This window comes from Podarcis raffonei, chromosome 11 (genome assembly GCF_027172205.1).
Source record: "Podarcis raffonei isolate rPodRaf1 chromosome 11, rPodRaf1.pri, whole genome shotgun sequence".
In the NCBI taxonomy this organism is placed as follows: domain Eukaryota; kingdom Metazoa; phylum Chordata; class Lepidosauria; order Squamata; family Lacertidae; genus Podarcis; species Podarcis raffonei.
The window spans coordinates 15209314-15235280 of NC_070612.1; the positions used below are offsets into that span (position 1 = coordinate 15209314).

The 25967-nt window shown below is 44.2% G+C and overlaps 1 protein-coding gene across 3 annotated transcripts in view; it reads right to left on the bottom strand.

Annotated features, from left to right (window-relative positions):
- Window positions 1-19242: 19242 nt before the first annotated feature.
- Window positions 19243-25967, bottom strand: part of ALPK2 (alpha kinase 2) — a 62890-nt gene continuing 56165 nt past the window's right edge. For 2 of the 3 annotated variants that reach the window (XM_053408789.1, XM_053408788.1), the window contains exon 13: window positions 19243-20836. In XM_053408789.1, the coding sequence (XP_053264764.1) occupies window positions 20620-20836 (217 nt within the window). In that variant the 3' untranslated portion in view covers window positions 19243-20619. The remainder of the gene's footprint in view (window positions 20837-25967) is intronic. The other variant, XM_053408790.1, reaches the window with a different exon arrangement.

Below are 25967 nucleotides of genomic sequence, written 5' to 3' on the forward strand. Positions count from 1 at the left end.
GCTTGTTAAAGCACTCTTGAGAATTGTAGCTCTGTTCATGGAATACAGGCCTCCTAACAACCAAATCACCCAGTTCCCAGGATTCTTTAGGGGAAGCCGGGACTGTTTAAAGTGGTATGATACTGCTTTAAATGTATGGTGCAGATGAAGCCTTAGGAAAATCTCTGGAAAAATATCTTTTCACTTAGATTTGGCTGTTAAGGAATCGCTTCTGCAGAACCCCCCATCACTTGACGGGGATTCTGGAGTAAGTTTCAGGCCACACCAGATACCCAGAAAGCCTCGCTATGCCATTTGGATTTAACATGAAATCTAGTGTGTCTCTGCTCTGGGTTGCCTTTCACCTCTGGAGGAGAGGCACATGTCTAAATTCAGCCATGTTGTTCTAATTTTGATCCCACTTCATTATTTACCTTTTCCTTTTAGGATGTCAGGTTTTATATTGTCCTTTTCCGTTCAGCTGTATTTATTCTCCAGTTTATCTCTCATCTCTGGCCCCACTATAATTGCCTCCTCTGCCTGTGCATTCCTCTGGTTCATTGTCGCTAGTTAAAGCTAGTTAAACCTTTTCTTCTGCTCCATGTCCTTGATCTTTTCCTATCCTTTATCCTTTTCTGTGGAACTCTTTATACTCACTGATATTCATCAAACCGCTTATCTTCCACTTAAAAAAAAATGCCTCAAGACTAATTTATTTCAGCTTGTGTGTGTGTGTGTGTGTGTAAAGGGCAGAGCTGTAGCTCAGTGGTGAAGCATCTGCTTTGCTTGCAGAAGTTCCCAAATTTGATCCCCGACATCTGCATGTAGGGCTGGGAAAGAACCCTCCCTAAAACCCAGGAGAGCCACTGGCTCTGTATAAGGCACACTGTTAGTGGTTCAGCAGTAAAACTGCTCACACATTTGCAAAGCTAAGCAGGGTCACATCAAGTTGGATGGGGGACTGCATGTTTAGATTCTTGCATTGTGGGGGTTGTACTAGATGACCCTAGGTGTGCCTTCCATTTCCTGTGAGATAATATGCCTTCTCTTCCAATTCTTAGTTTTTAATTTTTCTTTTTAATTTTATTTCTGTCTAAATTAGGTTGCAATCCCATTGGGCTGGGCCTGTGTTTAATTATTATTATTATTATTATTATTATTATTATTATTGTTATTGTTATTGTTATTGTTATTGTTATTGTTATTATTTTCATTTATACCCCACCCTCCCCAGCCAGGGCAGCTGACACTATTAAAATCACAGTAAAAACATAATGGGGGGACGGGACTGGGACCAATGTTAAATACAGGTTAAAAATGCAATTTAAAATGCAGCCTCATTTTAAAAGTAGCCCATTTCTGCACAATGCCCCATTTGTTTGTTTTTTTAAGTCATTACAACAATAATTGTTCTTTATTAAGGTGAAAAATGATTTACCTCAGTGCTACTCAAAGTGGTGGTTGACAGACAGGTGCCTCTCCGTGAGTCCTTGGCTGCTGGACCGTGGTGATTCCATCATAACCCAGGGTGGGTGGGATGCTTCAAGGACCAGATATGGTACCTGTCCCTGGCACATTGGGGCTGGGGAATTACTAACCCGCCACTTCATAGTTTGAAAAGCACCGATTTGCATGACAACAATAGTCCCTTAATGAAGTGGAAGGTTTGTGGTTGGGTGCACATTTAGATGACTGCGCAGACAGAAAGCTTAGCAGAAAGACAATGCAAGGCCAGGCTCTCTAGACTGCAACTCTGAGCAGCAGAGAACAAGGCCAGAGGGAAGCTCTTCCTCTTAAGAGCCTACTGGATCAGGCCAACTGCCCATCTAGTCCAGCGCCCTGTTCTGACAGTGGCCAGCCAACCAGATGTCTGTGGGAAACCACAAGCAACAACAGATATCCAACTGCCTCCAGCTATGGAGGCAGAGCCAGGGCTTGCCCACCCATGAGGCAAGCTGAGGCAACTGCCTTGGGTGGCAGGATCCACAGGGGCAGCAGATCCAGCCTGCAAGGAATGCATTGCCTGCTGCCGCAGTGGTAGCGATGGCTGTGTCACGCTCCCTTGAGGCCTGATCTGCTGCCTCCTCAGCAGACATTGCTTCATGCTGCGTTGTCTGCAATGGCTTTTCTGTGACTTACATAAATACGTTTACCATTTGTGGTGTGGTTCTCCACACAGCAAACTGAGGAAGTCAACATTGGGGCTAAAACTAGCCATGATGGAGACAGCCACACTTATTGTTCCCTCTCCCTTCTCATCCTTTGCAGCAAGCGCATTACTCTCAGCCTGGTTCCAGTACTTACAAGCAGAGAGAAAAAATGTCTGATATGAGGTAGATAGTGGCAAGGGGAAGCAGCAGAATGGTTAGGGCCCGGCTCTACTGTTAGGCAGGAGTGAGGAGGCTGCCTCAGGTGGCTGATGTTGAAGGTGTGGGGGAGCAGCAGAGAGATGTTGACACTCATGCGGCCTACCCTGTGCCCTCTTAAGTTAGCTCTCAGTTACCCCATCCCCAGAGTTGAAGTAATATTCCACAGCCAGTCTATTCTGGTTCCATAAATGGAATGAGGGTGCCATCTTGTCCTTCTCAGGCAACACAATGCTTTGGGCCAACTCTGTTGGCTCCCCTCAGCTGTGTGCACATTCTGATGGTTGCATCAGATCCCACTAGGCATGTGACTGGGGCTGCCCCTATCACGTCTGGCCCCAGTTTTGGAGGCAGTTCAGTGGATCCACATCCCAGTCAGTTACATCCAGTGCTATCAACATACATGGAGTACAGATCATAGGAAGAAGCCACCTTGCACCAGTTCAGGCTATTTGTCCACTGAACCCAGTATTGCCTTCTCTGATAGGAAGGGGACCTCCAGGTCATTAGCTATGTGATCATTATTTTTTAAAGCAGATTTACCAAAGGGTCTTCTGCATGAATCTCTTCTCTACTCTCAAACTACAGATTCACCCCCAGACCTTTGATTCTGACTTTTCCCCAGTACGTACTATATTGGGTGTGAGTTGGCAAAAGTTCCCCCCGCCCAGTTACACAAAGAGGAAAATGTGTGGTTGGAGCTGAACCCTTGCTGGTGTTTGTAACACAAAGGTTGTCCAGATTGCAAAGAATCGTGTGTCTGTTCCCAATTATCTTTGTTTCAGAAGCATTCCAACAAAAACCAGAAAAAGCCGCCCCCTTCCCACTATGGAATTCTGCTGGCCAAACCTGCTGTATAATAAGGAGAAATTGGCTTTCACTTTCCCCAGCAAGTTTCTCACCTTGACAAGCTTTTCCATTTCATTTCTCGAAGGTTGACAAACACCTCTCTTTTTATTGTTTTCCTTCATTAGGGAAGGAACAAAAAATGGGCACTTAGGAAAATGAAATGCCTGTTCCTTCTGAAAACTAATCATTTTTACAAAATAGCCTTACACCCACAGTGCCACTTTAATCAGGTTAGTTAAATCTTTCTCGCTTTCTCTTCAAAGGGGCTTTTGAAATTAGAGTGAAACACGATTCTGGTGGGGGTGAAGGAGAAAGGGCGGGGGAGCTCTGACACTGATATGTTGTTGTTGTTTAGTCGTTTAGTCGTGTCCGACTCTTCGTGACCCCATGGACCAGAGCACGCCAGGCACTTCTGTCTTCCACTGCCTCCCGCAGTTTGGTCAGACTCATGTTTGTAGCTTCGAGAACACTGTCCAACCATCTCGTCCTCTGTCGTCCCCTTCTCCTTCTGCCCTCAATCTTTCCCACTGATTGGTATACTTATCTCCCACCTTCTGACACCCTTTTCTTTTCCTACTTGCAACAGTGTGCGTCAAGAACCAAGGCTTGACTTCTCCACAAAGCCATGTCAAGAGAAACCCCACAATGCATCTGTGATTTTATGGATCATAACCCACTTTGGTATTAAGACGCAAGAGTTCAACAAGCAAGCAGTTCCTTTAACTTCAAGAAAAAAGCAAGTTCTCTTCCAGGTAACATGAAAGATGCTATTTGTATGCAACATGGTAATGCACAGTATTTTGCCCTGCCTCTTCCCTCCATCCCCCAAAATGGTGGCAAGGGAATGAGCAAGCGTACCCTATAAAGGAGCCAAAATTCTATATACTTCAGGTGTAACAGGTGCCCTAGGAGTTTGCTGCACCAGCTGAGTTTTCAGGGTGTGATGCCACAAACGATGCAATATACTCAACTCAATGCCACAGTTTAGGGCATGTGAAATAATCCAGGCCTGAGTGCCAACTGCGTTTCTGCCACCCTATGTTGAACTAAGGAAGACTTTGAATCAGGCTGGTGCCCGATGTAGGGTTTTAAATCAGCCAATAGTGTGTTGCTGTGACCAGTAAGGTCCTATTGGGTCACGGTCACCAGTCGCATCACCTGAATGGCTGATAGGTCCCATTAGGCATGAACATATCTGTCAGTTTCAGATTATTTTAATTTCTCTCTCTCTTTTTTGTTTGCTACACTTCTATATCAGTTTGTGATGAAATTTCCTCTGCCTTTCTCCAAATATACCCATTTATAGATGCCATTTTCCCCAATGCTTTTTTTTTTTTTTTTTTTTTTGCAAACTGGTGCATCTTTAGGCACATTTTTATCTAATATTTCCATTTCGGAAGACATTATATGGTTGGAAAACTGCGTCACATAATTCGGAAAAGTACCTGACTCATCTTGCTTAGCCACAGGCCCTCCGGGCTGCATTCTGCATCTGTCCCATTACCTACCACAGCCTTTCTCAACCTTGGGTCCCTACATGTTGCTGGACTACAACTCCCATCATCCCTGACCGCTGGTCCTGCTACCTAGGGATGATGGGAGTTGTGGTCCAACAACATCTGGGGACTCAAGGTTGAGAAAGGCTGACCTACTCATTTGGGTTTGGGAACAGGGAATTTAAGGATATTTTCTTCAAAGTGCTTTCAAAGTATCACTGGTTCAGCCCCCCACATCTCTCATTAAAGAACAACCCATCAAAGGCAAGAGAGAGGGCAGGGGTGGATGTTGCCCTAAGTGACATGAGCAACATGTATGGGATCTAAACCAGGGGGATAAATCCTGGATAATCAGCTTGAGATCTAGAGCAGGCTTCCTCAACCTCGGCCCTCCAGGTGTTTTGAGACTACAATTCCCATCATCCCTGACCACTGCTCCTGCTAGCTAGGGATCATGGGAGTTGTAGGCCAAAAAACATATGGAGGGCCGAGGTTGAGGAAGCCTGATCTAGAGCAAAAGAAAGACAAGAGCAGTCCACACTGCAGCATTTTCTTTCTATTGCTCAGTTGGAATATTATCTGTTTCTGAAGCATGATATGTTATAGTTAGGCTGATATAATGGGGAATTATAGTGCAGGGTTGGTTGTTTCTTCCATTGTAAGTTCTATTACTCTGACTTCAGCAATAGCTGTGATTTAACGAGTAAGCTGTGGCTATTTTAGTTTACAACTAAAATGTCATTAAAAAATATTTTAGGGAAAGTGAATGGGCCAGACACTCTACTGTATTGACCAGGATTCTAGAGTCTCCTTCTGCTTCATTTACCATGAGCTACTAGGCTGGGCTCAGCATGGCTAAATTGGTTCCAGCCAAACCACATTTATAGGTTGGAGTCAATTGGTTTATCAACTGTTGACCGTCTAGATTGCCAAGCAGCTTGCATTCACAATGGAAATGATTTCTACCTACAGAATTTATCATGTTCACCTCTTTAAACGTATTCCCTTTCTCTGTTTTATTGTAGGTACCTGTGGTTATAATTTCGGAAATCTAGAGCTGCACGTCTCCCCACTCCTCAGTGCCTCTTTCCTGCTGGAGCTGTGGAGTGTGACAATGGTGTTTGTATCCAATCTGTCAAACGCCATTATCACACTAAATAGCTACTGTTAGATAAGCCATCGGGTTCAGCAGAGGGAAGGAAAAGGAAGAGAATTATTGGAGCAATATATTTTGCGGTGCCAAAATCTCATGCAGTAAATAATACGATCTGCTTTCCTAAAAGTACACATTATGATCCCAGTTGCTTTGCAGAGATGTGTATGACTCATGTTTGTGTTCATGGGATGGAGAGATATTTTAGTGATCAAGCACAAGTGATTATGTACGTTTATTCCTACATTATAACAAACGGCCTACACAACTGTCTTTCTTTCATTTTCGCTCCCCAAAGCAACACTCTAAGTGTTTATTTCACTTATTAACAAGTTAATAGTTATAGCTATTTCAGTCTTGAACAGGAGCTCCATTGTTGTATTGACGTTTGACAAATGAGCCTGAGAATGGAGGCATAATTCCATTTTTGGCGCTCAGCTGTGTACAGCTCAGCTGTATATACAAGTCATCATTTAGTCAAATGCTGAGCGGTATTATTGCCATGTCGTTGTGGGGCTTGGCAGAAAAGCAACCATGATCCTTGTTCATAATTGCTATATAAATATTCCATAGGTGTGTATATTTCACTGAAATCAATGTGAAGTATTTGAAGCACAATGCATAGACAACTTATGCCAGAAACGGAGTCAGAGGTTACTACTTCTTCTCTGCAAAGCATCCATCACCCTGCTCTACTTTGTGATCCATGATGAAAGTAAAAACAGGGTGTTTCACACATTATGCAGCAGCAAAACCAGGTTTGCCACTGAGCATACCCTAAACAGCACTTGCAGCCAATGTTAGCTCTGTGATTCATGTACCTGTATGATAAATGTGTACACTGCTGACATGTAGTCTTTCGTTTTTCCTTTTTTTAGATGTATGCTTAAAGCAAGGGTGGGGGGGCTTGTGGCCAGTGGTTGGGAATCATGGGGGTTGTTGTCCAGTAACATCTGCAGGACTACAGCTTCCCTGTCCCTAGTTTCAGACATCTTAGCTTTACACCCCAAATATATACAGTATTGTGTGAATCAGTCCTCAGCATAGATATCAAAATATTGGTGTGCATTCATTCTGAAATTCTGCCAAAGCAAACACATTCCAACCCTTCTTATTACAGTGGTACCTCAGGTTATGAACTTAATTCGTTCCGGAGGTCTGTTCTTAACCTGAAACCGTTCTTAACATGAGGTACCACTTTAGCTAATGGGGCCTCCCACTGCTGCCGCATTACTGGCGCACAATTTCTGTTCTCATCCTGAGGTAAAGTTCTTAACCTGAGGTACTACTTCCGGGTTATCAGAGTCTGTAACCCGAAGTGTTTGTAACCCGAGGTACCACTGTATCTGTTATGACAATATTGTAGGCCGTAGCTGTTTTAAAGTTCTCAGCTAGGCATCTCTCTTTCTCTCTTCCACCTCCAATGTATTGGGAGCAGCTTCACTATGGTTTTCAGACAGGCACTGTGAAATCAAGGCAATGCCCATGGCCACACCAGCTTAGTTTAAAGCAGGCATCCCCAAACTCGGCCCTCCAGATGTTTTGGGACTACAACTCCCATCATCCCTAGCTAACAGGACCAGTGGTCAGGGATGATGGGAATTGTAGTCCTAAACCATCCGGGGGGCTGAGTCTGGTGATGCCTGGTTTAAAGCTACGGTACAGACACATCCCCTTAGCCTTCAAAGCATGAGAGGATGACCCCTAATGTCCATTCATTTTTCTCTCACTATCTCATGGATGGCCAACTGTGGTGGTGTGTGCAGTATCTGGTTCAACACAACATTTCCCCCTCAAGAAGCTTCCAGAGAAACAGTTGTGAATCCAACAAAGCTCAGCTTACATGACAAGCTTACCATAGCTCCCAAGAACATGTTTAGGAAATAGGAATCCATACTGAAGATGAAGTTGGGCAGAACAAAAACAAATCAGGAGATCAGATTGCAAAGCAGGAGAAAGCGGAGGTATTTTTCACTAAGAGGTGGGGTAGTTTGAAGTCCTCAACCCTGAGCTTGCCAGGACACATCTTTATCATAAAACCAAAACACCTCTTTCCCCTTCAGCCCTCTCCCCTGATATTTATTCTATCTAAGGGGTTAATCACTGCCCCCCGAAGCAGAATTCATAACATGGGGCGGCTGCAGCAGAAGATGAATAATCAAAAATTACTTTTCTAATTGTTCCTTTAATGGATGTCTTTCACCAGTGGATGGAATACCATTGGTGGCTACCCTGTTTCTAGGACCTGGGGGTTTCTTGGGAGATAGTTAAGGGTTCCTCTGGGCGAATCAGAGGCTGATCATAAAAACATTTTCATTACTGACTGTCTTTGGCAATGAGCAGTCACAGGGAAAATGGAGGCATTTGTGGTTTGCATGGGTAATAAGTAGGCTTGACAGACCTTGAATGAGCTTAAGTGTGCCCTAGAATTGTTGATGCAGGAATACACACACACACACACACACACTCCTGGATGGCCAAGACCCAAGTTTGGGGCAAGTACTTTTTGGTGAGGGAACCCCAGCAGAGATTTAAAGTCACAAAAAATGCAGCAAAGTAAAGCATGGAAATATAGGCTGTTAAACTTTTAAAACAGGCCGTTCCAAGGTTCCCCGCTTCCCCCAGCATAGGAAAAGACCTCACATTTGGTAACTTTTTAAAAATGGGCTACTTACAAAATCTTCAGAGCTCAGATTAATGTGCATCAGTCAGAAAACATGCACAAGCAGAAAAACTTAGCTTTGTTACAAAATGGCAGAAGTTCCTAGATTACTGGCTGGTGAGAGTCATATGGCTGAGCTAGACCAACCAGCTCTTGACACGCTGAGTTTCTGGGGTAGACTGGGGGTAGGGAGCATTAGGCTTGATTACCTATTTCCTCCCAAGGTAAGAGGAAGTGACATGGCAGGAAGCCTGGCAGGAAACTTAAGCTATGGTATTAACCCCTTCATGCATTAACTGGACTTAAGCATGTTGGTTATATGAGGCTGGTTATCCCACAAGAATAACCCTCCCAAACCCCTTGCAAGTTCATTGACAGCAGAAGGCTTTAGAAGCTTTGAAATAGTGCATTTGCCAATTCAGATGTGACAAAAAGCCACACGGGCAGGAGAAGAGATTCCTGCCTGCTCTCAAGTCAGGCATTGTTCCTGCAAAATTTACCACACGTATTCATTTTAATTATAGGTGCTGCGTATACTTTCCTTTATTTTGCACTTGAGACTCCAGGTCCGGCCGCCATTAATACATTACTGTTGGCAGTTTTGTCAACACCCCACTGCCTGTCTCGTGTGCAATTTCAGAAGTGTTGTTTTGTTTAATTGACTTCCCTCAAGTCCTTCCCGAAAAGGATGTCCACAGAGCCAATGCTTCTTCCCTTAAAAAAATAATATAAAATGGATCTGGCCTTGAGCCTAGGATGAAAATCAGCACTGCCAGGAATGCCATCTGTCCTATAGTTGCGTTTGCTGTACTTGGGGAGACTGGAGCCCTGTATATTTTCCCATAGCATTGGGAGATGCCTGATGACAATGAATGAGAACTGGAATCTCAGAGCCTTATTCCTCAAGTAATGCAGCTGCCTAGAATAGATCTAATGTAAGAGATGAGGAAAATCCGGCCTACTCAGTGGCGAGTAAGCTACTCTTGGTCATCATGGTGGAGCGACTGAAGCAAGAAACTGATTTCAAAACCAAGAAAGAAGGCCAATTTGAAATCCAGTCTCCAATTTTCAAATCCACATATTTCCTAAACAGGCATGCATACTAATTGGTTGCTATAACAACAGGAAGATGTCTACTTGCCATTCAGTAGAGTCTGTATATGTCGCCGAGGAAAATAACCCCCAAACTCCTGATCCCGCACCCCACGTACATTTTACAACACGCACATGCAACACACATGCACACACATTAAACACGGCCATGTACTAGAAGGCTTAGGTGCCAAGAAATTTCCAGAAGCAAAGATTGGTAGGTTACGGGGCAGAACTCTTTGGGTGACAAAGTCTGCAATTTGTAAAATGAACACATTTGCATGATGTAGCATGTCATATTTATAATGCTTACCCTCAAGAGTAATTTTTTTTTGTCCTGGTTCATTCTCATACATGTTTGATTTGCTTTTTGTATATTTTATATAATTGTTTTAGTGGTTTCAGGTTGTATTTTTATTTCCATGGATATTGCTTGTAAATTGTACATTGGCCATTAGTCAGATGTGATTCCTGCAGTGCAGGAAGTTGGACTAGATCCCTTACAACTCTAAAATTTTATGATATTACTGGGAACATTGTACAACATTAAGGTGGGATCAACAAGCAAGTCAAAGATCAGACCAATGATCAGATAAATACTTCCCCGCCCCTCCATTTTTGTCATCTCTTCATTAATTAATTTATTTACACTTTTTGTGTTAATTCAATATCAGTGTTAATTAGATTATTTTCTTACTGAATGTTATTATATATGTTCTTTTCTTCTTTCTTTATACATATCTCTGCACATATCCATGTGTATATATGGAAATATATTTCCTTTGGCACCCACCTACCAATATATTATTATTTTTTTAATTTCAAAATGTATTGCATTATTTACATGATAATGATAGAAGTTTGGATTTAAAAATAAAATAAAATTTCCTAGCTGCACACTGCTGAGGCACACTCATTAATAATTTCTAGGTATGTAGAATAAACCCAAGTGCTGAAAACAGGATCCATCCAGTGTTTTGTGGCTCACACTGAACAACAAATGCTTTCCCCTACTTTTTTTGTCCTGGATTGTTTAGAACTACCCAGGTTCCAGGTATTAAATGCAAGCATCCTTAGTTGATTTTGCTCAGTAATTATCTCTTTCATTCAGCAGCGAACAGGCAGGTTGGGAGTAAGATTTGCAAAACCAGTGAATATTCTCTTACTGTCACCTATAAGGCCCTCCAATCACCATAAGTTGCACGCCCACATTATTGTATGTACAAGGAACAAAGTATCTAAAAGCTTTAATCACCGTAGTTGCAGGTAATTTAGGGTGTGCTTTTCAAAAAGGCCCCTTTCACAAAAGCTAATGGGAGGAACATCAAGACTGCAACCCCAGCAACCTTTCAGAGCTTGCAGAACGAGCCAAGTGACGAGAGGTTGGTGTGGACTTGCATCAGGTGGGCATGTATTGCTGGATGTGTGTTGTGTGTGCCCAAACTCAAATTTCAGCAGCAAAAACAAGAGGCAAGGAAGCAAGGAAACCCTGAACTTTTTAATTGGAGCTTTGCAAATGCTGAATGGGTGCTTCCAAATTTGGCCAATTTAGCAGGGCACCATAATTGCCGTCCTGCTCTAAGCTGGGGGTAGCTATTATGTTCCATAATGCTGCCATCTCATGTTTCAAAACAACAACTTGGTACATCCAAATACAACATTTAACAAATGTGCCCGACAGTTGCAATACGTCCTGGAGGAAGCCTGCTATTGAGAGATATCTCTGTTGTTTTTAGCTGCATTCAAATCAGCCAATTCATAGGTGGGTAAGTGCATTTTCCTTCCTATTGTAGAGTTGGAAGGGTCTAGTCCAAACCCCTGCAATGCGGGAATCTCAACTAAAGCATCTGTGACAGATGTCCATCCAATCTCCATGAAATGAGAGTCCACCACCTCGAGACCAACTGTCAAAAAGCTCTTACTGTCAGAAAGTTCTTCCTGATGTTTTGTTGGAATCTCCTTTCTTGTTACTTGAATCCATTGGTTTGAGTCCGATCCTCCGGAGCAGGAGAAAGCAAGCTTGTTCCCTCTTCCGTGTGACAGCCCTTGAGATATTTGAAGATGGATATCATATCTCTTCTCAGTCTCCTCTGTTCCAGGCTAAACATACCCAGCTCCTTCGAACGTTCCTCATAAGGCTTGGTTTCCAGACCCTTGGTCATCTTGGTTACCTTCCTCTGCACATGTTCCAGCTTGTCAACATCCTTCTTAAATGGTGGTGCCCAGAACTGGACACAGTATTCCAGGTGTGGTCTGACCAAAGCACTAATATTGCTTCCATTGAACTTGCAGCACTGACGCTCTGTGTTTTAATTTTTAATTTCTTTAAAATGTGCACATACTGGCCACCCAATTTGGAATTTGAAGTGGTGAGTGATAATTGTAAAACCCATAAGATGAGAATGATAACAATTAACACCTAAAAGTAGAATTAAATTAAATCAAATGCAGAGTTTTCCAACATTCAGCTTGCTGGGGGAGCTGAATAATATTTCTGAGCTCTTATTATGCTTTGTATTGGAAACTGTACATATGTGCATGTAAGGTTGATTAGAAAAGGAAGGGGGGATCTTTTTTTTGTACATCTCCTATTATTCGTTCCAATTGTAGGGCTACGTCCTTCAATCTGCCATTTGCTGAAGTTGCCCTTTGGCACGGAGACAAAAGTTTGCACAGAAGCAACCCTGCATTGTCCAGTGCCTTGGCAGATTAGAGGAATATTTGGACAGGATGACTAAAACGTTTGCAAGCCAGAATTGTCTAATTTTCTCTTTGGACTCAGAGAAGCTATTGCAGCGTTTCTGCTTTAAATAAATCATGTGTGCATTTAGTGCCAACTTGGGAGGCTTCAAAAGAGGATGAGAAAAATTCGTGGAGGAGAAAGCTATCAATGGCTACTAGCCACGATGGCTATGCTCTTGTCTCTATATTAGGAGGCTGTCATGTTTCTGAACACCAGTTGCTGGAAATCACAGGATGGGAGAATGCTCTTGTGTGGTGTGGTGTAGTGCTTAAGAGCAGTAGTCTGGTGAACCGAGTTCGATTCCCCGCTCCTCCACATGCAGCTGCTGGGTGACCTTGGGCTAGTCACACTTCTCTGAAGTCTCTCAGCCCCACTCACCTCACAGAGTGTTTGTTGTGGGGGAGGAAGGGAAAGGAGAATGTTAGCCGCTTTGAGACTCCTTAAGTAAAGGTAAAGGGACCCCTGACCATTAGGTCCAGTCGTGACCGACTCTGGGGTGGTGGCGCTCATCTTGCTTTATTGGCTGAGGGAGCCGGCGTACAGCTTCCGGGTCATGTGGCCAGCATGACTAAGCCGCTTCTGGCGAACCAGAGCAGCGCACGGAAACGCTGCTTACCTTCCCCCCGGAGTGGTAACTATTTATCTACTTGCACTTTGACATGCTTTCGAACTGCTAGGTTGGCAGGAGCAGGGACTGAGCAACGGGAGCTCACCCCTTTGCGGGGATTCGAACCGCCGACCTTCTGATCGGCAAGTCCTAGGCTCTGTGGTTTAACCCACAGCGCCACCCGCGTCCCAGGCTCCTTAGGGTAGTGATAAAGCGGGATATCAAATCCAAACTCCTCCTCCTCCTCCTCCTCCTCCTCTTCTTCTTCTTCTTCTTCTTCTTCTCAGGTCCTGCTTCCAAGTTTTCCACAGGCATCTGGTTGGCCACTGTGAGAAGATGCTGGACTAGACGGACCATTGATCGTATCCGTCAGGCTGCTCTTACGGTGTTATGAATTTGTTCCATTAAAAAAATGCCCAGAGAATCTGCTGCTTTGTTCTCTTTGTCTCCTTTCATCTCTGGCCCAACAACATTTGCAAGTTTTTGAAGTACTTACCCAGGTCTACAAATGCTACAGAGACAGTCATATGATGTTTACTTGTTTATACACCACTGGCAATCATCCTTCCATCATACCATATTTGATCAAGGGGAGACAACCATCTGCCTCCAGGATCTAAAATACGGTCCTTTATCTCTGGCAACATTGCCCTTATGTACAATCTTTGTCTTGCTATTTCATGCTTTTGCTTCCATAAAAGCTACTCCATGGGCTGAACTCTTTTTCTCATCTCCAGGTTTCTTCTTCTCTAGTTGTCTTTCCATCTATCCTGTCTTCTCTTTATCTTAAATTTCCCAATCTTTCCCCTTCCTCTTTTTTTATAATATAATTTTTATTATTTTCATTTAAAAACATAAAGTATTACATTATAATAACCATTCTGAAACATTTGCTCTGCCGAGCTCATGACTTCCCTCCCTCCCTTCAGCTGGTTTCCAATTTCTTAATAAATTACATATGCATTTCTACTGTCAGTTTCTGTACTTCAGTACATATCAAGTCCTTCTATTTATCCATGGTCAGATAGCATTTTTATATTGTGTTCAGGCTTAATATCAGTCCTACTAGTGTCTTCACATTTTTGTAACGATCCCTTAAATATTCAATAAATTTACTCCAATCTCTCTGGAATTTCTGGGACGCGGGTGGCGCTGTGGGTAAAAGCCTCAGCACCTAGGGCTTGCCTATCGAAAGGTCGGCGGTTCAAATCCCCGCGGCGGGGTGCGCTCCCGTTGATCGGTCCCAGCGCCTGCCAACCTAGCAGTTCGAAAGCACCTCCGGGTGCAAGTAGATAAACAGGGACCGCTTACTGGCGGGAAGGTAAACGGCGTTCCGTGTGCTGCGCTGGCTCGCCAGATGCAGCTTGTCACGCTGGCCACGTGACCCGGAAGTGTCTCCGGACAGCGCTGGCCCCCGGCCTCTTAAGTGAGATGGGCGCACAACCCTAGAGTCTGTCAAGACTGGCCCGTACGGGCAGGGGTACCTTTACCTTTACCTTTACCTTACTCCAATCTCTCTGGAATTTCTGGTCACTTTGGTTCCGGATCCTCACAGTCAGTTTCGCTAGCTCCGCATAGGCCATCATCTTCATCTGCCACTCCTCAGTCATTGGTAATTCTTGTAATTTTTCACCTTTCAGCTAACAAAATTCTTGCTGCGGTGGTGGCATACGTAAATAGTCTTTGGTCTACTTTTGTAATCTCTTCTCCCATCAACCCAAGCAAAAATGCTTCTATTTTGGGGGGGAAGGTATATTTAAACATCTTTTTTTAGTTCATTATAGACCACTTCCCAAAAAAATTCACCTTATCACAAGTCCACCACATATGGTAAAAATCTCTGTCCTTTTCATTACATTTCCAACATAATTTATTTTTCATCCTATACATTTTGGGCAATTTTACTGGAGTCAAGTACCACCTATACATCATTTTCATTACATTTTCTTTTAAGGCCATACATGCTGTAAATTTTAAATTCTGATTCCATAATTTTGACCACGATTCATACTGGATATTATGCCCAAAGTCGATGGCCCATTTCGCCATTACTTCTCAATCTCTCCTCTTTCTCATCCCTGTTTCTCCTTCATGCTCTCTGCTGGCTCTAATCTTTTCATTTAAACCCTGACTTATCTTGATTCCTTCCGATTTGTCACTGTGGCACTTTATCACGGGAATGCTCTGCCTTCTCCCCAAGATTTGTCCTGTTTCACTGCCATTGATTTTTAACCAAAATTAATTTGTACTCTTTCTAACATTTTTTAACCTATTTCCCCCCTCTTTGATCTTGGCAATTTATCTGTGTTTTTTGTGGTTACCTTCTGCCTCTGTCCCTTGCATGGCTCATATTTTGGGCTTACCTTAGTTGGGGGGCATAGACTGCACTGCTCTATGTAGAGATCTAACCAGCTACACATGTTTGAGAAATATTTAAATGTTGTTGTTCTGTTCTGTTTTAAAGCATTTTTGTTGTACCAATAAGGTTGCAGAGAGCCAGTGTGGTATAGTGATTAAGAGCGATCGACTCGTAATCTGGGGAACCGGGTTCGCATCTCTGCTCCTCCACGTGCAGCTGCTGGGCAAGTCACACTTCTTTGAAGTCTCTCAGCCCCACTCACCTCACAGAGTGTTTGTTGTGGGGGAGGAAGGGAAAGGAGAATGTGAGCCGCTTTGAGACTCCTTAGGGTAGTGATAAAGCGGGATATCAAATCCAAACTCTTCTTCTTCTTCTTCAGTGTTAAATGCCAAGGGATTGTGCTGCGGGAGACTTTCTCTAGTGTCAAAGAAAGAGGAAATATTAGTCAGCTGAGTAAATTTTCCCACCACGTATCTCCCAGAGATCCTCAGGGCAGTCCAGAGCAGCATGTGGGATTGAATTGCTGACAGTGAGACCATGTCAGCTTATAACACCTTTGCTCAGAGACCTGCTGTGGTTGCAGATTTGCTTCAAGGCCAAGGATTTCCTCCATGAAATCTGGGGTGTTAGGGGAGGGGCAGGACCTTTGGTGGGGGACACTTCATGCTCCTCCATCCACAATTGCTTCCTTGCACCCAGCTCTCACCTGTGGCTCCTAGGAGCTGTCAGCATGCGACAGTGGCCACACTCCAGGAATGGCTTCGACTGGCCTGCTAGACCAGGTGAGGTTAGCCGATGGGTCTCAAACCCTCAGTGAGTCAGGGACTTCCCCTGCATGCGAAGACAGGCTCTGGCAGATTGAAAGGACAAGATCAATAGTGGTTCCAATAGTCAAGAAGGTGGTTTCTGCATGTGCTGTAGAGGGAAGTGAGGGGCAGATGGGGCCCGTCAACCTGGGAAGGGAGTCCATCTAGGAGAGGGAAAACTCATCCTAAATTAAGGTTACCATATTTTTTTCAATAACTCCAGGGACACTTTTCAACTTCAATAGGAATGATAGGATTTTGTCAGGGGACTGATTTGTAAATCCGGGGACGTCTGGTAACCTTATCCTAAATCTCCACTGCTTTGCGGGATATCTTCAGATGCAGAAAAGGCTAAGGAGTAAACCCTACAAATCTGGATTGGAGTCCCTAAGACAGTTGGATGGCGCCTTGTATGCCTCTTTCCAGCAACTCCTGCAGTCAAGCTGGTGCCAAACATATTGCTCTGCTTTCCTTTGCACCACACTAGCAAGGCTGAGAGGGGGGTCTTGTTGTCTGGGTAGCCCAGAACCTCCATACACACTGTTCAGGCTTGTGCCCTGGGGAGGTCACATGAAACCCATTACAGTTTGGGACCAGTTTACCTGCAAAATCACCTTACCCCATATATGCCCACTAAAGCACTTTGATCTGCAGAACTGGCAAGTGTTACAGGTGCCACATAATACTTGTTCTGCATTTGAAAGAAACTGTTTTTTTGTTTTTTTTTTGTGGGAGCCCCCAGACTTTGGAACTCCCTGCTGATTGACAAAAAAGTACCTTTGCTGTACACTTTTTGGTGCCTGCTAAAAAAATGATTTGCTTAGGAAAGCCTATCTGAATATATAGTGTGCTGTTTTAATCTGGGTTTTAGCTTATGGTTGATTTTGATTACTTTTCAAAGTTTTACACAGTTGTTTTAAAGTGTGTTTTAAATGATAATTTCATATAACTTTGATTTTTTTGTTTTTGTTTACAATCGAGTGGCATATACATTTTATGAAATAAAATAAATACTTTGTGGAGACTAGATAAAATAACATTGAACTAGGGGGATCCTTTTTAAAAGAAAGAAAAAAGAAACATCCTTTTGTTTGGGAAGTTTGCATGAAATTGATGTGACTCCCTCAAATGCCAAGACGTTCTGAACCAGGTTGATGAGCCCCCACAGCTGGTTTTTTATTATTATTATCCTGCCTGGGAAATGGCTATGGTGCTGCCTATTGTCATGGCAACTGATTGCAGCACTTGTCGATAAAGACACTTGCTAAGATTTTGATTAATGAATCAAACTTGTTCTGCAGCTGACCCACACCTCCCACTGAGGCTTCCTCTCTTAAAATTCTGTCCCAGCAAATTATCCTTTTCGGTTATATGGCAAAAAGGACCAGCTGAAAGGCACAAACAGGAATCTGAAACAGAAATTATTTGTGTATATTTTAGCACATCTGACAGGGATAATTAGTGCACTGAGATGAATCCTATCTCAGTGCAGAGGGCTGGATTAGCGATCTTGAAGGTCCTTTCCAACCGCTGCTTATAGCCATACAAAGCTCTTCTAATAAAAAAGAACCAAATTGCCTCTATGCATAGAGTGCAAGGTCAACAGTGCATTTAGAGCTGCATGTGGAACAATATTCATATGGATTTTAAAAGGAGTTGATTGCTTAGAGCAGGGATGGTGGGGCCTAGTTTTGGTCTCAAATCACAACAGCAGGCTGGCCCTCAATTGAATCAATAATTATGATTAATTCCATTTTTATGAATTGATGCTCACATTACTTTAATGCATTTTGCAGGTCATATTTTGTTTCTGAACGAATGCGTTTGCAGCAAAATTTGAATGGAAATGTGCCAATATTGGGATCCCATAGAAACATATTGCACATGCTGCTTACTTGCTATCCTGTTGAGATGAGCTATTTTGTCAGGTTTGAAGTTGGCACAACTTGCAGTAGCTATTTCAGAGCTGAAGACATAAGAAATAGGACCGGTTTCCTTTGAGGCGCATATGCATCTTACTGCCATCCCTAGTAAACAAGTTTGGGGCTCATGTACTAATTCAAAAACCTGCAAAACCTGTTTCAGACGACTCTGGGGTTGCAGTGCTCATCTTGCTTTACTGGCTGAGGGAGCCGGCATACAGACTCCGGGTCATGTGGCCAGCATGACTAAGCCGCTTCTGGCGAACCAGAGCAGCGCACGGAAACGCCGTTTACCTTCCCGCCAGAGCGGTACCTATTTATCTACTTGCACTTTGTGCTTTTGAACTGCTAGGTTGGCAGGAGCAGGGACCAAGCAACGGGAGCTCACCCCTTTGCGGGGATTCGAACCGCCGACCTTCTGATTGGCAAACCCACAGCACCACCCACGTCCCATTTCAGATATAAGTGTGGGACAAAAAGATGAGCACACTGTCCACAGATAATGCCTTTGCAGCACAACTCCATTAATATAACCCTCCAGACTTGTTTGACACATATTCAATAGGATGACATACTCATAGTATCACAGAATCATAGAAGGGACCATGTGGGTCCTCTAGCCCAACTCTCTGAAATGCAGGGATCTTTTGCCCAACGTGGGACTCAAACCCATAAGCCTGAGATCAAGAGCCCCATGCACTACCAACTGAGCTATCGAGAGAAGTCAATGCTTTCAAGGACATTTAAAGCAGAGGTGGGGCTTTGTAGGCCAGACCTTTATCAGATCCTAGCCTCATGGCCCAAATTTGACAGGTGGTAGAGTCAAAGCCTACCTTCCCTTCCTAATGCACAGGTGGGAATGCGCTGTTTCCCTTTTGTGCACAGGTAGCTGCATCTCCACCTGCCTCACACCAGACTTCACATATGACAGGAAGGTGGGTGTGGTTTCGGGGAAATGTGAACCTCTGGTGGGTCAAGCTCAGCTGGTTAGAGCGTGGTGCTGATGACACTAATTTTGGCCTATGAGCTAGAGGTTCCTCACCCTTGGACTTCAAAGTTTCCTATGAACAGCAGCCAGGCCTTTAGCAGGAAGAAACTGTTGCTGAATTGGTTATCATTAACTGGGGGTTGGGAAGGGTGTTCCTAAAAATGGTTGGCACACTCCTTCACAGCATCAGGCAAATTATCAACATGTTCACAATGCTAAGTCTTGTTTCAGTAGGAATTTAATTGGAGAAAAACATGGAGTATAACAAGCATTATTATTACTGTGCAAATAATTAGGAAACAAAACCATTATTCTAGTACAGTGGTATTGACCTGGAAACTGTCAGTGGGTGAGTGAAATATAGGAAATATCTTAATAGGGCTTCAGATATAATGAAATGAAATACTCCTGCAGACCTACGTACTTTGAAATCCAATGAAAGAAAATGATGTCAGATTTGTAACATCCACTTACACACACACACACAAACACACACACACATTTTGAACAGGCAGTCCCCACCCTTTCCTGCAAGGTTCAAGTCGAGCTTCAATCATGTTTAAAGGCACTAAACCACAGAATACAATTTGCTAGGCTAGGGGTGGGGATTCTTAGGGAAGGACACAGCACTGAGACCTTCAGTCTGATTAACATGGCTCTTATTTCTTTGGTTATACAGTAAGTCTCACAAATACAGCAATAACTCTCTACTCTGCACCATGGAAGCCTTCCCTAACCACTGATGTCACCCACAGACACACACTCCCACAACTCCCACACCCATTTCTCTCTCTCTTTTTCTCACACACTTCTTCATAACAGCCACAGATTAGACAGTTAAAATCATCTAGCAGAGGAAACATGATGCGTTGCTATACAAAAGTCAGTGGAAGGCTAAATTAGGGGTATGTATAAAGGATAAAGACATTGTGGGCTCCACACAGTCCCCAGGTCACCTGGTGAATGCCACTGTGTTGTGTTACATTATATCTTTGACATAACTTATAATACTGAAAACCAGTGCAAAAAAACCCAACAACCCAAATGTCTAAGGCCTGCAGGTGAATCCCTCATATGCTTCATTGCATCCGGCACCTGTTATGCATGTCTGAGAAGCCAGCTTTCGGAAACTTCTAGAAACAGCAGTTCTTCATTTGAGTAAAAAGAGGCAGGCGAAGCAGGTTCACGCATTCCGGAGTGTGTAGCTTTTACCTCACGTGGGTTGAAACGTCCTACATATATTTATATATTTACCTAGCAGCTGAGTTATATGGAAGAAATCTACTAAAAATGCAATTTTCCCAAAAGGCCTAAGTCCTGCACAGCCTTCCAAAAAGAGAGATTGTGCAAATAACCACCACCCCCCAGTCCGTTTAGACAGTCTATGCGAATGGTTATGCTTGGTATTGGGGGTGCTGATCTTTTCAAACGTTCGCGTGTCCTAGACTATCCACTTTCTTCTTGCAGAATGTTGAACGCTCTGAGGGAGCCCCACTGCTGGAGTGTTCGGTTCCAGAAAGTACAATGTGTATTTCTAGAGAGGTCCATTCTACAAAGATGAGAATGAGAAATGTTTCTTTTGGGAGGAAACAAGTTCCTATGTTCTCTTGGCAGTCTGTGTGCTGACCGCAGTTTTCTTTACAGTACTTGAAGTTGGCAGTGCCTTGATTTTGGGGGCTGCTGGCTTCCTCTGCTTCTGACCGCTGGCTTGAAGGGGTTTCAGTCCCAGCATCTCACAGTATTTATTACATAGGTGGAGGACCTTGAACTGTTCAATAAACGAGATGGAGCAGTTACCTTTGAAACCTTTGTACCTGAAGAAGAAGACAGACAGACAGGATTGAAACTTTTTGGTTTCTAAGAGAAATAGGCTACACCTCAATTGCTTTAGCTGAGATTCCTGAATTGCAGGGGGTTGGACTAGATGACCCTCAATGTCCCTTTCAGCTCTACAATTCTATGATTCTATGAAAATGACCAGCTTAACATCTAGCCTCAGCAAAATACAATGGCATGTAGTAAAGGAGATTACAATCGGCACCATCGTCTATAGCAGAGGTAGCTAACCTTTTTGGAGCGCCAAGGGCCACACTGACCCACTGTCAACCCTTGGAGGGCTGTATGTCAAAGTGGGAGTAGACAAAGTGCTAAAGTAGGCATGGCAAGTACTGAAGTTCTCAAGACAGCCTTCCAAAAGACATTAATCCAGTGGGAGAGATTTAAACATGACCTTCATTCTTTCATTGAAATTAAAGGATTTCATGCACTTACACTTGATAAATTGTGTCCTCTGCTTTCGAAAAGAAGGAAAGGTGAAAAAGAGACTCAGGATCCCACCCCCCCACTGTACTTATGCAGAACTGCACAGACAACATGAGGGATTGTTGCTCACATAACCACAAATAATAGTTTGCCTTTCATTAAAAGCAGTATGTATTTATTTATACCTATAAAGGTAAAGGTAAAGATACCCCTGCCCGTACGGGCCAGTCTTGACAGACTCTAGGGTTGTGCGCTCATCTCACTCTATAGGCCGGGAGCCAGCGCTGTCCGCAGACACTTCCGGGTCACGTGGCCAGTGTGACAAGCTGCATCTGGCGAGCCAACGCAGCACACGGAACGCCGTTTACCTTCCCGCCAGTAAGCGGTCCCTATTTATCTACTTGCACCCAGGGGTGCTTTCGAACTGCTAGGTTGGCAGGCGCTGGGACCGAACGACGGGAGCGCACCCCGCCACGGGGATTCGAACCGCCAACCATGCGATCAGCAAGTCCTAGGCGCTGAGGTTTTACCCACAGCGCCACCCTATACCAGTGTTTAACTTTAAATAAATAACTTTACAGATATCTTACAAGAGCTAAACATTCATTTATTCATTCATGTCCTGCCATTCCTCCTGAAGGAGCCCAGTTTGGGAAATCAAAAGTGCATTTGTAAAGCCCCCAGTTCAAACTAAATCATGCTGCAGAATCGCTGCTTGCTCCTTTCTAGTGTTCAACCCAGGTTAGAAAACCTCACCCTGATTATCTCCTTTTTCTTTTCTTCCTCTTTTTTTTTTGGGGGGGGGGGAGTAGTTCAGGTACATTCACCTGACAGAATCAGGGGAAACAGCACAATGATATGAGGGGAACTGTACAAAATATTATCCTGTATCATGACTGAGGGTGCCATATAATCCTTACAGGTTTTTTATGGTGTTAACAACTGCGAGGAATTCTCATCTCTGTTCAGCCTGCCTGCCTGGTTTTAATAAAAATGCTAACAGTTCCCACCCGTCCCCGTGTTTTATTTCCTTGGGTAGGACAGGCCTGTCATTTTGAGCAGCCTTTACTGAATGCAGCTCACCCTAGGAGGTGTCAGTGACAAGGGATCTGCAAATACCCATGCGTGCCCATGGATTCCTCTACCTCCAACCTCAGCCCCAATTATAATAAACAACCTCTTAAACTTTAACATTTTAAAGCAGTGAATACGCCTCCCTTCCATTCTCTTGAACGCCGACTGGAAAGGCTTCAACATCAAAAGTCGTGATTCCTGAGCATCTGTAATCCCGTGCAGTGAAAAGCCACTTAGAAACACATCCTTATGCCAGACCATGATGGAACATGTAATTCCACCCCGGAATTGGAAACGGCTCTTTGACTGATTGCACAGATCTTAATGTTTTTCAAACATACCTTCAGCGTAATGCATTTTATAGGCTCTGCTGCTTTTCTTGCACTCCCACACACGTTTGGTGATGATCTTAGCGATGATGACACTGATGTGAAGCTATTACTGGTGCTGATTGAAAGCCTAAACCATTTTGTGACGCTCCCATCCAGAGCTCGTGAGTCCATAATGCACAGCCACAACCCCCAAAAAAGGCTATTTCAAGAGCTGGAAATGGGGCAGAAGAGGGTGACCAAATAGATCAAGGGGCTTGAGCAACACTCCTCTGCGAAAAATGGTTGCAATGTCTGGCTTCTTTATAGCTCAGGGGGGGAAAGGGAAAAGGGGAGAACACAGCAGAGGTGTACAAAATTAAGCACAGTACAGACAAAACAGATAGAGGGTTCTCCTCTTCCCAACAGATAGAAGGTTCTCCTCTCCCCCCTCATAATGCTAGAACCCAATAGGGTCATCCAACAAAGCCAAATGTTGTGAGATTCAGGATGGACAAAGAGGAATGACTTATTCACTCAGCACACCATTAAATCTGTGGGCATCGCTACCACAAGATACAGTGATGGCCATCAACCAGGTGATTAGGCACATTCCTGCAGGGTAAGGATATCAGTGGTCACGTGCAATGATGGCTGTGTATTATGTCAGGATGGAGGCAGCATATGTACCTTAGAGATGGAGGAGGAACCCACAGATTCCCAATCAGACCCACCCACGCCAACCTATGTCGACCCTTTAGTCCCCCGTAGAATCAGCAGCCATGAGGAAAACCAGCACGGCTTCTATTTTTAAAGAACCTTCCCCACCCGCCATTTTATAATGCTCCATCCACTCAAATCCTGGAGTAGCTGGTGTGCAGGTCTTTGAATCGGAGAAAGCAAGTCCTCATAGAAGGGACAGAGCTCGATGGCATTCCCTTGCTCGAGAGGGAATTCTACAGGGGGAAACATGTTTTTCCCAGAGGGGCAGCTATGTTTGGTCCTTTATGACAAACAGCTGAAATAAGCTGTTTATTACCCCAGGCTTTTGCCATCTAGTCTTTTTTAGCTGCTTCTAAGAGACCATGAGGGACGCAGGTGGCGCTGTGGGTTAAACCACAGAGCCTAGGACTTGCCGATCAGGTCAGCGGTGGTTCGAATCCCTGCGAAGGGGTGAGCTCCTGTTGCTCGGTCCCTGTTCCTGCCAACCTAGCAGTTCGAATGCACATCAAAGTGCAAGTAGATAAATAGGTACCGCTCTGGCGGGAAGGTAAACGCCATTTCTGTGCGCTGCTCTGATTCGCCAGAAGCGCTTAGTCATACTGGCCACATGACCTGGAAGCTGTACGCTGGCTCCCTCGGTCAGTAAAGCGAGCTGAGCACCGCAACCCCAGAGTCGGCCACGACTGTACCTAATGGTCAGGGGTCCCTTTACCTTTTAAGAGACCATTTACCCCCAACCCACTTTTCTGAGTTGGTGGCTCCTTCTTCTACATAACTATTAGAAACAGGAGTTACTGGTGCCAAAGGACCATCAGCGAGGCTCCTGGACTTTCATCACTAATAATTAGCCATAACCTGGCCCAACCCAGGCAAACGTCATTTTGTTTTCACGTTTATGGCGCCAACTCATATTACCTCATGGCAATGAAGCCACGTGGCAGCTTCCCACATGATAAAGGTAATGTCAGGATCCCAGACCATGTGAAAGGAACCTCCTGCCACTCTGCCAGCGATAAACCAGTTTCCCGCAGGGGCAACACTGGTATGAAGAGAAACTGCACAGCAGTTGTCCCATGTATCCTGGGCTTCCAACATTAAATTTCAGGGCAAGCCCTACCATTAGGTAGACTGAGGCAGTTGCCTTTGATGGCCAGTGCAGGAGGCAGGAATTAGTGCAAGGTGCTGGAGGGCAGAATCATGTGTGCCATGCCCTGTGCCCTTAATCTACTGCCCTCAAATGCAGTAGAAAATGCTGCCCTACTGATGGCGCTGTTGTTGTGTTTTTTTAATCAATTGCTGGCTCAGTTAACCACTATATATGGAACAGTGGAGGCAGTCTTGTCCTTCAGCTCAGACAGCAATATGTGTTGAGCCAAGACCTATAGGTGTTGTGAGATGGAGCCATGCTGTAGTGACTCCCATGTGAGAAGATGAGAGGCTATGGCTCCTCCAAAACCATATCAGAAACTCACAGGCCCACATATTGGTTTAGTCACCAAGCCATTGTAACCATGTTAAAAAGGGGTGCCCAGAAACACCAGCCTTTTGTGTCTCTTTTTGTTTTGTTTTTTGGCAAAGGAAAATGTTATTCATCTCCAGCCTTTCACATTCAGCCCAAGTTTTGCTTTAGCACTTGCAAAGCTGTCTGCTGGCCACACTCTACCTTTTGTTTAGGCCTAGCAGAGTGGGCTTGATTAAATATTTGATTAACAAAGGCTAATTTCATTGGCTTAGATTCTCCCTTCCTCCAGAGGACTGAACGGGGATTTTTAAAAAGTTTGTGTGTATGAGAGAGACGCAGAGAGAGTAAAGTGTGCCCTCTACTGAGCTGGAACTATATTGCAAATAATTACTGTAACGAGAACATTGTGACGGGAAACTGACATTACTATTACGATTACGATTGCTATCATCTACTGTGAAGGCTGAAAGCGGGTTATAATAAAAATATAAAACTCATTAATGTTCAAGTCAGCAACTGAGGGAGGAAACCACAAGTAGAAGGATTAACAGAGCAATCTTCTACTCAAATGGTGCCAGGCCAGGAGGAGGTATATGCTGCTCCTATGTGAGCAGGAAGGCCATCCTAGGACACTGTGCTGTCTGAGGTGAAGATCAAGATGGTGCCTCCTCTTCATTCCATGTTCAGAAGCCAACTGGTCTGGCAGGTTAATTCTTATTTCAAGACAGGAGACAGGATAGTGTTCTCCAGTGGGATGGGTTAGGGCCCCAGGACAGGGAGTTGCGTAACATATGCAGCTCTGTTCACCATAAGAGGATGTGGGGCTCAGGAACAACAGCCAGAGGCCTACCACAGCTGCCTCTCATCACCTGCTGCCTGAGGCGGCCATCTCACTCTGCCTAATGGTAGGGCCAGCCCTGGTCAGTGGAATGGATGGATGGGGGGGAAGACACAACCCAGAAAATACAGAGAGAGAGAGAGAGAGAGAGAGAGAGAGAGAGAGAGAGAGAGAGAAGCGTAAAAGCAGCAGAACTCCCTCAGTGTCTGCCTACCAATTCTGTGGAACAGCATCCCTGTTGAGATGTTTTTGCTTTGGCAAGCTTTGCTAGTGGGGTG